The 14,533-nt window shown below is 37.2% G+C and overlaps 1 protein-coding gene across 2 annotated transcripts in view; it reads right to left on the bottom strand.

Annotated features, from left to right (window-relative positions):
• Positions 1-3,326: 3,326 nt before the first annotated feature.
• The window catches only part of tmem19 (transmembrane protein 19), a 19,367-nt gene continuing 8,160 nt past the window's right edge, over positions 3,327-14,533 (bottom strand). For both annotated transcript variants that reach the window (XM_056455255.1, XM_056455256.1), the window contains 6 exons: positions 14,456-14,533; positions 12,136-12,249; positions 9,294-9,431; positions 4,940-5,194; positions 4,029-4,238; positions 3,327-3,607 (listed from right to left, as the gene is read on the bottom strand). The exon at positions 14,456-14,533 is cut by the window's right edge and continues 75 nt beyond it. In XM_056455255.1, the coding sequence (XP_056311230.1) occupies positions 3,444-3,607; positions 4,029-4,238; positions 4,940-5,194; positions 9,294-9,431; positions 12,136-12,249; positions 14,456-14,533 (959 nt within the window). In that variant the 3' untranslated portion in view covers positions 3,327-3,443. The remainder of the gene's footprint in view (positions 3,608-4,028; positions 4,239-4,939; positions 5,195-9,293; positions 9,432-12,135; positions 12,250-14,455) is intronic.

Genomic DNA, 14,533 nt, shown 5'->3' with positions numbered 1-14,533 from the left:
AAAAGGCCAAAACCCCTCTAAAACCAGGCTGGTCAACCAGCTAAAACTAGCCAACCAGCCTAGGCTGGTTTAAGCTGGATTTTTCAGCAGGGTAACAAGTAATCCTATTAGTTACATAAAGCCACTTTCCATTGAGACAGTTCCCTTTTCTTCGATGTCTTCAAAATAATAAACAGATTCTCTCGTTGAGTGTGTGATTCAACGCAACTATACCCATTTTAATTTAGAAATTTATTTATTAAAAGTTAATCACTCTAAAACAGAGATGTCCAAACTCGGCCCATGGTGAGCTTTGATTTGGCCCACCATCCCATTGTGGAGAATCCCTTCAACAGAGATCGTCATTTTGAATTTAATGTTACCTTTTTGTCTGTTTTATAGTTTTATAGCAAACTGAAATTAACCGTTTCAATTAAAAGTGGTAAATGAATCGGATTTTTAATAATGTAAATACTGACTCTCGACGAATAGAGAACAAGGCGCATAACATCGCCAGCAAATCAATGCACAAGCTTGCATTGTGTTGCTATTTGACATTGAACTCCATTGTGTAATAAACGGGGTTGTTTTTGTTTTTACTGTAACAATTCATATAGTATATACAAAAGATAGTATATACTATCTTTTAAATTAAACTGCATTAGTTCATATAAAGCAATGATTTTTTAATAGGAAAATAAATTAGGGCGTCACACTGGTGCAGTCGCCTGAATTGGGTAAGCTAAAATTGTCTGTAGTATGTGTATGTGTGTGAATGAGTGTGTATGGGTGTTTCCCAGTGATGGGTTGCGGCTGAAAGGCATCTGCTTCGTAAAACATGTGCTGGATAAGTTGGCGGTTCATTCCGCTGTGGCGACCCCTGATTAATAAAGGAACTAAGCCGAAAAGAAAATGAATGAATGTAAATAAATGAGGAAATTACCCATGGCAACTTTAATGTAATACAGTTTACTATATTTACCTTCGGCCCACAGCCCTCAATCAAGGTTGTTGCTAGATCGGATACGTTTGCAGCCGGACGTTAACGAGAATTATTTATATTATTTATTATTTTCTCATTTATTGTATTTTATAACGTCTACCCCTACACCAACCCTAAACCCAACAGTCACCGTGTTGTAAAAACAGTAGTTGTACCGAGTTGTATTATTAAATTACACAATAGACTGTATTTTTGAACGCCTTCATAATAAAAGTTTTGGCACTCCTGATATGAAAAGTAACTCAAATATTATTACTTCCTTTAAGTAGTGCGTCACATTACTCGTTACTTAGAAAAGTAATATCAAGTAACAAGATCAAAATCAAAAATTGAGTTTTAATATTTATGACAGGAAATTAAAAAGTGTATTTATGGAGCATTTACTTTACATACTAATGACTTTTCGCATAAAAGAAATATGTGTCATTTTTGGCTATTGCCAAGAATACCTGTGTAACACAAGACATGTGGTCCAGCTCATTTCTATATCAGAAAAGATTATCAGTTTATTGTTTAAACACCACTTGTCTTGTCAGACAGAAAACCTTTTTTGACTGGAAGGAACTCTCCTGAAGGGATACAGCCAGAGGCGTAGCAACCGGGGGGGTCTGTCCCCCTCACTTTTAGAGACTGACCATTTAGAAACAGGTGATTAATAATTATATGAACATATGATCTCATACAGCCGTCCCCCCACTTTTAAAATGTCTCATACGGCCCTTGATACAGCTGCTAACGTTAACGAGACTTATTTATATGAATTATTAAATTACCCATCAGTTGAATTTTATTAACGTCTACATCTTCCCTCACAATAATGTAAAATATAAATTATTTTTGTATATTTTCACAAAAACGCCAAATTGATGTGAATTTCCGCAGCTGTATGCCATCTAGACTTTACCCTCCTTCTTTATGGACCACCAGGCGCCCTCTTGAGGAAAAGAGACCTCTTACTGCATCTTCCTTTCCCTGCGTCGGCCATTTTGTTGTGTTGTCTGAACTCTGAGCGACGGTCATTCCCTACAAACGTTCACTCGCTTTATACCCACAATGCCGCCTATGTATACTCTGGAAGCAGCGTGTCCCATAATCCACCGCGCCGAGGACTGAAAGCGAGCAAATGAGCGAGACGAACTGCAGCTTTCCTTATTCTGCTTACGACAGTTTACCTTTATTAAATATCATTTGACTAAAACATACTGAAGTGTATATGGGAGAGGTCAGATTCACTCAGCAGTTTAATGTGTTTACTGTACAGAAACGTGCAAAGTCTCTAGACTTTTCCTCTCGAACACAAATAAACAAAAAATGTACAAGTGATCTTTAAATAAACGTACAAAAAATATATAAAAATCATTTTGTTTTAATAAAGTCAAAAGGTAATTGATTAATGTGGATTAAGTTTAAATGTTAGAAAAAGAAACACATTTATAGACAAAAAAGCTCATGTTTCTGAAGAATGAATGAAAAAAATGAATATTGGCAAAAGAAAAAATATTAGATTACATAAAGCCACAAGATTTTTCTGTATAAATATGAAAAACACGAAATTATTAGTGAATGAGACCCATTGTTTTAACATTGACTACGTTTACATGGACATCAGTAATCAAATTATTTGCGTTAACCTGAATAAGACGGTTATATGTTTAAGATTAAGGCATTTACATGAGTTGCTTTCATGATCCCGTTTTACATGCTATAACACATAATTCGATTAACATCATTGCGTCACCGCGCTATCCACGTTTCCTCCGGAGTTTTATATAATTTCGTGCGTTTCATTTTTAATTTGTCGACTTTAACTGCAGTTTGGCACTTTCACTTTCATTCGGGAACATTTCATGCATGCCCCCCTGACAAACGAGATATTGGATGCGAGGAACTGCTGGAAGAGTGTTGTTTTAATTGAAGTTTATACCACACCCTCCGCTTTTTGCGATGGAGGTGTCTGTGGTCTTCACGGACTCGGTAGGTGCAGATAATAGTGTCAGACAGCCGTATGTGTGTGTAAAGACTATCCTGTTGCGAAACGCGGCGAAAAGTCCTACATGGCGGTAATGGTTTGATTAAGTCGTTTACATGTTTGCGCTTCAATGAGGCGACTAAAATCGGCATACTCCACATGTCTTAATTCAGCTTCTGTTTAGTTCGATTATAAGTTTAATCGAATTAAATTAATCAAAAATCGCTGTTTCCATGGTCGACTCTTAATCAGAGTATTGTCTTAATCGCATTAAAATCAAATGATCAATGTCCATGTTAACATACTCATTACACGCATCACTCCTAAAGACTACTCCAAATCTCAATATATAGAAATAAAGAGTTCATGTCTTGCTTTATAAAATTATTTTGATTTTAATTCTTAAAATTCAGTGGATAACAATGGTATTGGTCTTAGCATAAATTGCTAATTATCCTCAAAGGGACACGTCACACATCAAAATCACATTATTCAAGGCCTAGGCCAGAAAATCCAAGCAAACCCAGGCAGGAACAGAGCTATGAGGACCGAGGAGAACAGATTGACTCCATTGTTGTCCAGGATGGGTTTCCCACATATGCGTTTGACACTTGGAGACTCGTAACTCACAACTTTGCGGATGGATTCATCATAACCTTGATGGGGAAAAAAAGAGAATTGAAAAACATATTATATTATATAAAAATAGTATAAAATAATATTTATTATTAATAACATAGTTGACAACATCTGAAAAAAATTTAGAGCAAAAAAATAATAAGATTGCAATTAAAAATTCTTGTTAAAACCTTATAAATAAATAAAAAAACTCTCATTGACAACATTATTTCAATTGCAAATGTATTTACTACCTTTTTAATAATGTACTCGTGAAATTTGTTCTGAGTTCTGCTGGCTCTATAATTAATATATTGTTGCTAAACAGTTAAACATAAGACTTACTACACCGGGGAGTACATTTGTGACACATACTCACTTTAAGCCACTGCTATTCTTTTAAAACAACTGAAAACATGAATTAATTTACATACCTTTAATATAAATCAAACCAGTTACCTGAATACTGCATGGTTGCACCTAGGAGTGAGTCCAGCAGTGAACCAAACAACCCAGCTATCGCTCCATACAAGACGAGAGGCCACTGAGAAACTGCTAAATGCAAATCTTTCACCAACAGGAGCTGCATGAAGAAGTACGCTACCCCCGCTGCGCCTCCACCCAAAAAACTGGCCAGTAACCCAACAGAAGTGACTCCACCATTGGTACCTAGGAATGAAGACGAAGGCATATTGCTTAAATATATCACCTAAAACAGCCTATATTCAGGGTTTAAAATGAACTAAATTAAAAATAATCTTCACTGTAACATTAAAGTGAGAAATGTATTTACACTGCAAGATAAACTGCTGTTTTATAGTAGAGTAATCATTCAAATAATTCTAGATTACGCTCATTTGAGCACTATAAAATATGATCATCATCTGGAATGGCAAAGAAAGCCTTCTTGCAGGACTCCCAGAGTTCATCAAGATTCTTTGTGTTCATCTTCAACGCCTCCTCCTTCATCTGCTCAATAATGTTCATATCTGGTGACTGGGCTGGCCAATCCTGGAGCACCTTGACCTTCTTTGCTTTCAGGAGCTTTGATGTGAAGGCTGAAGTATGAGAAGGAGCGCTATCCTGCTGGAGAATTCGCCCTCTCCTGTGGTTTGTAATGTAATGGGCAGCACAAATGTCTTGATACCTCTTACAACTGGGATCGATGACAAGACTTTTGTCAGGTAGTGTATATAAATCTAAGCTTATTGCTTTGACAATCTGGTATTTTCCAGACGTTCTGAAAGGTCGGTAACGTATCGTTTTTGTAGCCAGTTTGACTAATGAAAGACAAAAGTTGATATCAAACTCTGGCCATAATCACTGTTTGAAGAAATTGACCGCATCTGTAGTCTCAGGTATACGAGTACCTGTTGGGACGTCTCTCCAGGTGGTGATCAGCTTGGGTTTGCTCTTACTAAGCACAGGACCGACCTCAGAAGCCCAGGTGTCCCCAGTGCTGCAGGCCAGAGCTCCCAATAACGACAAGCACATCCACGAAGCGGAGTATTGCTTTCCGAAATCCACGGCTATTTCGCCGGGACCGGCCTCAATCATGTAGAGCAGAGCCAATTCTGTGGGAACTCCTCCATTGCAGAACACCTGCAACCAGTTCCTCTGGCCACCTGCACACAACATTACACATAGCAATATACAGATATTATAAATTTAATGTGATCAGCAGGACTGCACTGTAAAAACATTCTTGCTGCCTAGATTTATTTTGTTGAATCAATCAAACTGACTAAAAATCTGGTCACATTTTAATTTGACGCACAATTGAGGGTTAAAGGTGCCCTATAAAGAAAATCTAGGTATACCTAGGCATAGTCGAATAATAAGACCTCAGTATATGGAGATGGGCATAGCGTGAGCCTCAAACATAATTGTTTCCTTGTTCTCATGTAAATTACGAAGTGTAAAACCCCAGTGGACAAAATGTCAATCAGAGCACAAAGCAGACTGTTGCGTGACTCACATTTGCATGTATTTTAGGTCTGATGAACAGCTGGGTCATCAAATCACTAGGTAAAACTGCGACTAGATCATTAATATGCATGCCACAACACATGTACCTCCCTTGATACATTTCAATTTATATTTAACTTACTATGTATATGGGACTTTTATTTTGAAAATGGGAGACGCAGATTGTTTACTATGCTTTAATGAGCAACGACTGCATCAGCCATCTGTTCAAACCCATGTCAGGATACAAAATGCGGGTTTTACGGATTATGAACTCATTCAGCACCACCCCGAAGAGACATAAAGTATGTTTAATTGTACCTTTTGTTAATTTTTCGTGCTTATTCTGAAATTCGATGCGTAAACTAATGTAGACTGAATCGTGTCATATCACTCAGTTCAACCGTTATTATTCTGGAGTGAAAGAAATACCCTTTATTAAATGTCTTCTGTTTTTAATTCTTGGGCTGTGTTTTCTTTGTTATTATTATACATCTCTCTATGCCTCTTTTGTTGAGTTTAATTATAATTCAGCCTTCATCCACAAATCTCATGAGCAAAATAGGTTAACGTTACTCTGATGTCACCTTAAAATGAAGTGCAACCAAAAATATTAAGTTAAACTTTGTGTAACCCACCAATCCTGCTGTACTCATCTCTTTCTGAGCTGAGATCGAACTGGCAATTCTTTGTATGGGAGTCGGTTGCTCTAACAAGGAGGATAAAGACTATGACCTCTAGCGTCTGTCACTAGAGCACCTTTAGAGGTCAGAGTGAGGTTTACTGCATAGCAGTTCGCTAGCTGGCCTCTGTTACACTCACCCCCCTAAACCTTACTCCCATCCCGGACGAGCCCCCACATGTAACCTACTGGTCCTAATGTACGCATCTTGTTCTGAGCTGGGATCGAACCGATGATTCTTTGTATGGAAGTCGGGTTGCACTTACAAGGAGACTAAAGACCATAACCTCTAGCGTCTGTTGCTAGATCACCTTTCGAGGTCAGTAAAGTGAGGTTTACCTAAACAGCACTTCGCTAGCTGGCCTCTGTTACACTTACCCCCTAAACCTTACTCCCATCCCGGATGAGTCCCCACATGGAACTTACCGGTCTTACTGTACTTATATTGTTCTGAGCTGGGATCGAACTGATGATTCTTTGTATGGAAGTCGGGTTGCACTTACAAAGAGGCTAAAGACCATAACCTCTAGCGTCTGTCGCTAGATCACCTTTCGAGGTCAGTAAAGTGAGGTTTACCTAAACAGCACTTCGCTAGCTGGCCTCTGTTACACTTACCCCCCTAAACCTTACTCCTATCCCGGACGAGCCCCCACATGTAACCTACTGGTCCTACTGTACGCATCTTGTTCTGAGCTGGGATCGAACCGATGATTCTTTCTATGGAAGTCGGGTTGCACTTACAAGGAGGCTAAAGACCATAACCTCCAGCGTCTGTCGCTAGATCACCTTTCGATGTCAGAAGAGTGAGGTTTACCTGCACAGCACTTCGCTAGCTGACCTCTGTTACACTCACCCCCCAAACCTCACTCCCATCCCGGACGAGCCCCCGCGTCTAACTAAAACAAATGAGTCGGAACCTGATTTACTTATTAAAAACTAGTTAAATTAACATAAATTTGTGATTTTTCTGACAGTGTTTGCATGCCAATGTGAACATCTGATGAGATTTCGAAAATTCAATGTTAGAAAAGCTATGTTTGGGATTACATTGAACAGACATACAAACAAATGATCATTAAAAAAACATCATACTTTTGAATTTACAGTGAAAAACAAGAGCCGTAAAAGATAATAATTGTTCTTAAAGGGCACATAGTTTACCTCTTTTTTCTGATTTAATATTAATATTATGGTTCTTCTGAGTGTGCCAGTTTAGGTTCAGTTTAAAACACAATTCAGATTGTTTTATTATAATGTGTTAAAAAGTGTCATGTTGGGGGCGTGTCCACAGCTCGCTGATTTAGGGGTGTGTTGCTTCATATGAAAATTAGTTTCGGCTTCCCGCCCAACGTAACAAGGGGGCGGAGCCAAGAGCTCACCCGCTCTGTGTTTGCAACAGAGGCAGACTGAGAGGAGCAGGAGTGAGAGGATCAGCATTCAGCCGTACATGTACGACTCGGACACAGACCAAGCAGAGAGTACAAAATCATTTGTGTCTTTGTACAGTTTTACAGCCAACTGTGTGCTAGTTTCAAGTGCCGAGCTTGTACACCGAGACTAATAACCACGCACACTGAATTAACTTTGACTGAGGCACCGGATGATCCGCTCGAAGCCGCGACACGACACACCAGACACTCTCTGTGGTGCGGCAGAAACATGAAGTGTCCCGAATTGTCGCGCCACGCATTTTTAAATTCTAAACGTAGGTTTCCGCAGCGGTCTGCGGTGCCCAGCCGCCGACTTGAAGCGCCGTTGTGTGTACCCTGACAGAACCGATGTATAGAATTCTAAAACGCATGGCGCTGCGTCAGCGTCGCACCACGCAGAGCGGCGCTTCTGGTGGACCTGCAGGCAAGTTTGTTATTTTATTTCCAATGGAGAGATGCGCACATGAGGCAACGCGCTTGCACTTTTCCAGCTGCACCTAGTTAAGATCACAGAAATGCAAATGGCTGAAGTATAAGGTAGACTCAATGAGAAGTACACATGTTTGCAAACCTACCTAGAGATACAACCAATAATTCCAATTAGAGCGATAATGTGGAGAATATTGATCTTGTGTTGAGCCCAATGAGCCTTGCATCTAAAAATAGAGCTAGCGTGTTCCTTTAGTGATATCGCTTCGACTCACGCTGAAAATGGCGGACGTGAATCAACAAACTGAGGATATGATGACGCGCCTGTCAATCTATATTGGTGGGCGGGGGGACCGCTCTCCTACGTAAAGTTGCGGTCGGTCTGAAAACCGCTCTAATTGGTCCACCGTTTTTTATGTTGTTAAATTGAAAAAAAGCACTGGGTGTGTTTATATCACCCCAATATGACCGTCTATACACCATACATGCACAAATGTCTGTCCAAACAGCTTGAAGAGTAGATTTTTTACCATAATGCTAAAATTATTATATTATTTTCAGACATTTGACAAATGTTTAAAAGTAAAAGCTGCTTGTTTAAAAATATATCAGCCTGCAATCCATCCAATCTGTAAATAAAATAAAATTTTTGATGTCAAATTTGGTCAATTGTATCATAAATCAATGTAACTGTGGTTCTAAACCAACTACTTTGCCAAGTCACACAGTCACCTAAATAAGGAGACGGCAAAAGATTACACAGCACTCCATTCAGAATGATAAAATGACAGAATCCAAATGAAAATGAATATAATAAGTGATGATAAATCGCTTGAGCTGCTCTGAAACAATCACAGAATACATACAAGAAAGATTGTGCTTTGTTTGTTGCTCCAGCCAGACCCGGAGATGGGATGAATGGATTAAAAAAATGGCAAAAACCAACTGTTTAGCTCTAGGGGTGTCATAAAATTGGTCAATTTTATTTCTCTAATTTATTGTTCCTGTAAGGCTTGTGCTTTCTCGACTTATGTAATGAGTGAAACCACATGAGAAATAATAGAAATAAATCTCTTTGGGGATTCAAATAAGAACGAAACCCTAAAATGAAAGATTCAATATCTGAACTGTTCGGTAAACAGCTGTAGCTGGCAGCAGGGTATCCATACTGTGGATAAACAAACCGTCCTATCGCTAACAGCCTCACACACTCACCTTCTTTATAATCCGGGTCGATTTGTTTTTTGATCTCCCCCTTCCACCTGGTTAGTTTGGTGGATGTGATGAAAAAGGTGAGCAAAACTGCAAAAAAGCTCATGTTGGCCATAGTAAGAACAAAGCCAACCAGCATCGCTGCAAGAGAAGAGGAAGATTAGTCGATCTGCATTTGTTAATCCTCATCTACGGTGTGATATTACAGGATATTTCTGTCCTGAATTTTTATTTATTATTTTTTTAATAATAATTTATTCGGGGTTTTCACCTTTAATGGACAGAACAGTAGAGATTATTGACAGGAAAGCATGGGGAGCAGAGAGAGGGGAAGGATCGGCATAGGACCACGAGGCGGGAATCGAACTCAGGTCACCGTGAGCACCGGAGTGCATGTGTCAACGCACTAACCACTACACCACTGACGCCGACCTGTCCTGAATTTTTAACCATCACATGTGATTTGTAGTTTGTCCAAACTAAATAATAATTTCAAGCACTTTAAAATCATGTACACGTGTATTAGTGTGCTACATATATATAGCAAGCCTGTAAACAGACCATACAATGGAACATATAAATATAGCGTTTTAAATAGGGCTGCACAATATTTCGTTTCCGCATCGGTATCGCAACGTGTGCATTCGCAATAGTCACATCGCAGCATCTGCAATGTGGAGTTGGGATTGTTATTGTTGATCAGCAATGAAGAATGTCCAGTGTTTACATTTTACATTACATTTGCTTATTCGGTAGGGACGGGATACAGCAGCGATATGCGTGAGGTGGCGCTTCTCGTCATGGCAGATCAAACATCTTGCAATTCTGAGAAATATATGTGCTGCTAATAAAATAAATACATCTTAGAACTTCTTGATGCATTTTTCCCCTCTTCGTTTACAAATATCACGATATATTGTGGAGGGTTTTCTTGTGATGTATCACTAATATCATGATTAGCATTATCGGTAATATCGGTAATACGATAATATCGTATCGTATTACTGTACCTGAATATCAAACTACTTATTTCAATTCTATAGTTGCTCTATCTTATGTATTTATTCTTGCAATTTCTTTGATTCACTCGTCTACAAGATTAATACAAAGTTAAAGATTTCATTCTAAATGGAGTTATTCACGTCGCCTGTCAAATTGTATTCACATCGCAATATTAATCGCAGCAAATTAATCGCAATAAAATAAAATAAAATAAAAGTTATTGCAATGTCCGTTTTTTCCAATATCGTGCAGCCCTTGTTTAAAATATTTTAAAACTAAAAGTTTATTATTAGCATTGTCAAAAGATTAATCACGATTAACTGCATTCAAAATAAAAGCTTGTATTTACATAATATACTTATATGAGTGTGTGCACTGTATATTATGTGTGTGTATGTATATACAGTTGAAGTCAGAATTATTAGCCCCCCTTTTTATTTTTTCCCCCAATTTCTGTTCAGATTTCTTCAACACATTTCTAATCATAATAGTTTTAATAACTCATCTCTAATAACTGATTTATTTTCTCTTTGCCATGATGACAGTAAATAATATTAGACTAGATATTCTTCAAGACACTTCTATACAGCTTAAAGTGACATTTAAAGGCTTAACTAGGGTAATTAGGTTAACTAGGCAGGTTAGGGGAATTAAAAACTGCTTTTTTGTGAAAAAATAATTACACATCATTTGGGAAATATTAAAAAAATAAATAAATTCAAAGGGGGGGCTAATAATTCTGACTTCAACTGTGTGTATATGTATATATATATATATATATATATATATATATATATATATATATATATATATATATATATATATATATATATACATACACATACACACACACACAAAATATATATGTATATATTTGAGAAAATGTTTTATTCATTTATTTTATAATTAATATTTATAATTATTATAATAATTTATAATTATTATTCATAATAATTCAATAAAATTATTAAATTGTTATGTATTTTTACTATAATATATTTATTTATATTTATTAATCTAATATAAATTAGATATACAAATATTTTGGTTTTCTATTTTTTGTATTTTATACAATATTTATACACAGTAAGTATACACACATACTGTAACTACAAACGTTTATTTTGGATGCGATTAATGGTGATTCAGCAATAAATAATTTGACAGTACTAATATATAGTTATAAAGGATATATATATATATATATATATATATATATATATATATATATATATATATATATATATATATATATATATACATACATACATACATACACACACACACACACACTGCATCCGGAAGGTATTCAAAGTGCTTCACTTTTTACACATTTTTTTTTGTCTGGTATAGAGGGAGATATGAATTTAGCAATGTACAGAGACATCCTGAATGAAAACCTGCTTCAGATTGCTCTTGACCTCAGACTGGGGCGACGGTTCATCTTCCAGCATGACAATGACCCAAAGCACGCCGCCAAAATATCAATGGAGTGGCTTCACAACAACTCAGTGAATGTCCTTGAGTGGCCCAGCCAGAGCCCAGATCTAAATCCTAATAAACATCTCGGAGAGATCTGAAAATGGCTGTACACCGTCGCAGAAATTAAGGCTTTAAGAATCTCACACAAAGCCAACAACAACAACAAAAAAACTGGAAGCCTGTGGTTTTGCAGATAAAATTCCCCAGAATGTGTGTTTGCATAAACAAGCCTGTTGTTGCTGATGGACTGTCTCTTTACAACCAATGTGTGGCTAAAATAAAATGACACCTAAAGGACTTTATAAATTAAAACAACCCTATAGGGCCATTGGAACTAATATATTGAAAATAGATTCCTCACCTCCTATGGCACCGCCATGATCAAGACTCTTGCGTTTAAAGGCTCGAAATGTGATGAAGAGCGGGATCAGCACTGAGAACAGCCACCGCCATGGAGAAACTGGCTGCAGAGTGCCTGCAAAACAACATATTATTCATAGTGAATTTCTTTTAAAGGAAACACTCTTTAAAGGAGCACTTTTAGCTTAGCTTAGCATAATTAGCATCAGATTTTTTTTAAAACTTTGAGCGAGATGCTAACGGTCTAATCCAATTCAATGATTTATGCTAAGCTAAGCTAAATGTGCTCCCACCAGATCCTGAATGGACTAAAAAATGGTAAAACTCTAGTAAAAACTCTGGTAAAAATCTGTTTAGCTCTAGCTGACCTGTAAAATGAGCCTTTTCCAAGAAAAAGTGGAGTGTTCCTTTAAAAATCCACTGACTTATACAGCATATTTAGAAATTTTCTTAAATATTTTTACTTTTCTAGTGGAAAAGTGACATTAAGCTTCCTGATGTTTCCAGAAACACGTGAGTCCTGCTGTTTACAATCTCGACAATCTCGATGTGTTCTCAAATCCAATCATCAAAATGGACACAATTTTCTTTACCACTTCATAGATTACTGGCTGCAGAGTGCCTGCAAAACAACATATTATTCATAGTGAATTTCCTTTAAAGGAACACTTTAAAGGAGCACTTTTAGCTTAGCTTAGCATAAATCATTGAATCGGATTAGACCATTAGCATCATTTGTTTTTGAAATGTTTGACTGAGATGCTAACGGTCTAATTCGATTCAATGATTCATGCTAAGCTAAGCTAAATGTGCTATTGCCAGACCCTGAATGGATTTAAAAATGATAAAACTCATCTGTTTAACTCTTGTTGACCTGTAAAATGAGCCTTTTCCAAAAAAAGTCGAACACTTTAGCTGATTTTAAAAGCTTACAATATATATGTTAAAAATACGGCAAAAATTACTGTATTTATATTATGATTTCTAGTAGGAAATAACTTATAACTAAATATATACTGTCTATGGTCAAGATTATTTATTATTTTTAGATCATTAAATTTCCTGAATTTAGGAACACTCTTTAAAGGAGCACTTTTAGCTTAGCTTAGCATAAATCACTGAATCGGATTAGACCATTAGCATCATCATCTTTTTTTTTTTTTTTTTTAAAGTTTGATTGAGATGCTAACGGTCTAATCCGATGGTCTAATCAATGATTTATGCTAAGCTAAGCTAAATGTGCTCCCACCAGACCCAGAATGTATTAAAAAATGATAAAACTCATCTGTTGAACTCTAGGTGACCTGTAAAATCTTAAATGTAATAACTATGACTATGAAATATGTCAGAAACTGCATTTAAACATCAGCACATTTTATTAACGTTCTTTTGAACATGACGTCAATTTCGTTCATTTTCCTCCAGCTTAGTCCCTTTATTCATCAGGGATCGCCACAGCGGAATGAACCGCCAACTATTCCAGCATGTGTTTTACGCAGCGGATGCCTTTCCAGCTGCAACCAAGTACTAGTAAACACGCCAACACGGGGAGAACATGCAAACTCCACACAGAAATGCCAACTGGCCCAGCCGGGACTCGAACCAGCGGCCTTCTTGCTGTAAGGCGAATGTGCTAACCATTAAGCCACCGTGTCAATGTTTTTGGAAAGTTACACATTTGAAACATCGTCATTACTCTAACATTTTTAATGTACATATTAAGTGTAAGCTAAATGTAGTACAGCAATGACTAGCATGGCGCTACATATAGTATGATGGAGTGTGACGGTACTTGATTTACAAATAATGGTGCTTTATTAAGAGTTTGAATCTGCTGTTCAGGAAGGAGTGGTGGGAACCCTCTAAATATGTGTAACTTCTACCATACAGAGCATATACAGGAATCAGAGTGTAATTCAATACCTTTAAGACTCTTTCCATACATTTTAAGGCCTACTGGAACCACCGGCGACATTTTAACTCGCAGTATATTTACTAAATATGTAAGAAACGAATCCAAAACTAAAACGTTATTCATATACTGAATAAAAATCGATTAAATCTAGCTAATTCAGCAGGCTGCCGCCTACAGAGCTGCAGAAATAATGGTGTTGGCTTGGTTACTGCAGTAAACAAAGCAGCATGATGTCAAATCAAGCAGGATTTTACTGATCTCCTAAACTACACAGCGTCCTGATATCTGATTATATTCAGGCAAACTTTAGGACACCTTGCAAAATAGCATTTAAGGCTTTTTAGTACTTTTTAAGGGCCTTAAATTCGTCTATATTGACGCATAGCATGAGGAAATGAGCTCTCACCGTAGTATGTGCTGGCAGTCAGGGACAGGACCCAAAACATTAACGAAATCGCCAGCGTGAAACACAGCACGACCATAT

The sequence above is a fragment of the Danio aesculapii genome, chromosome 4, assembly GCF_903798145.1.
Source record: "Danio aesculapii chromosome 4, fDanAes4.1, whole genome shotgun sequence".
Classification (NCBI taxonomy): domain Eukaryota; kingdom Metazoa; phylum Chordata; class Actinopteri; order Cypriniformes; family Danionidae; genus Danio; species Danio aesculapii.
Note: the sequence above shows the minus strand (reverse complement) of the source record. Positions and strands in the feature narration are given on the sequence as shown.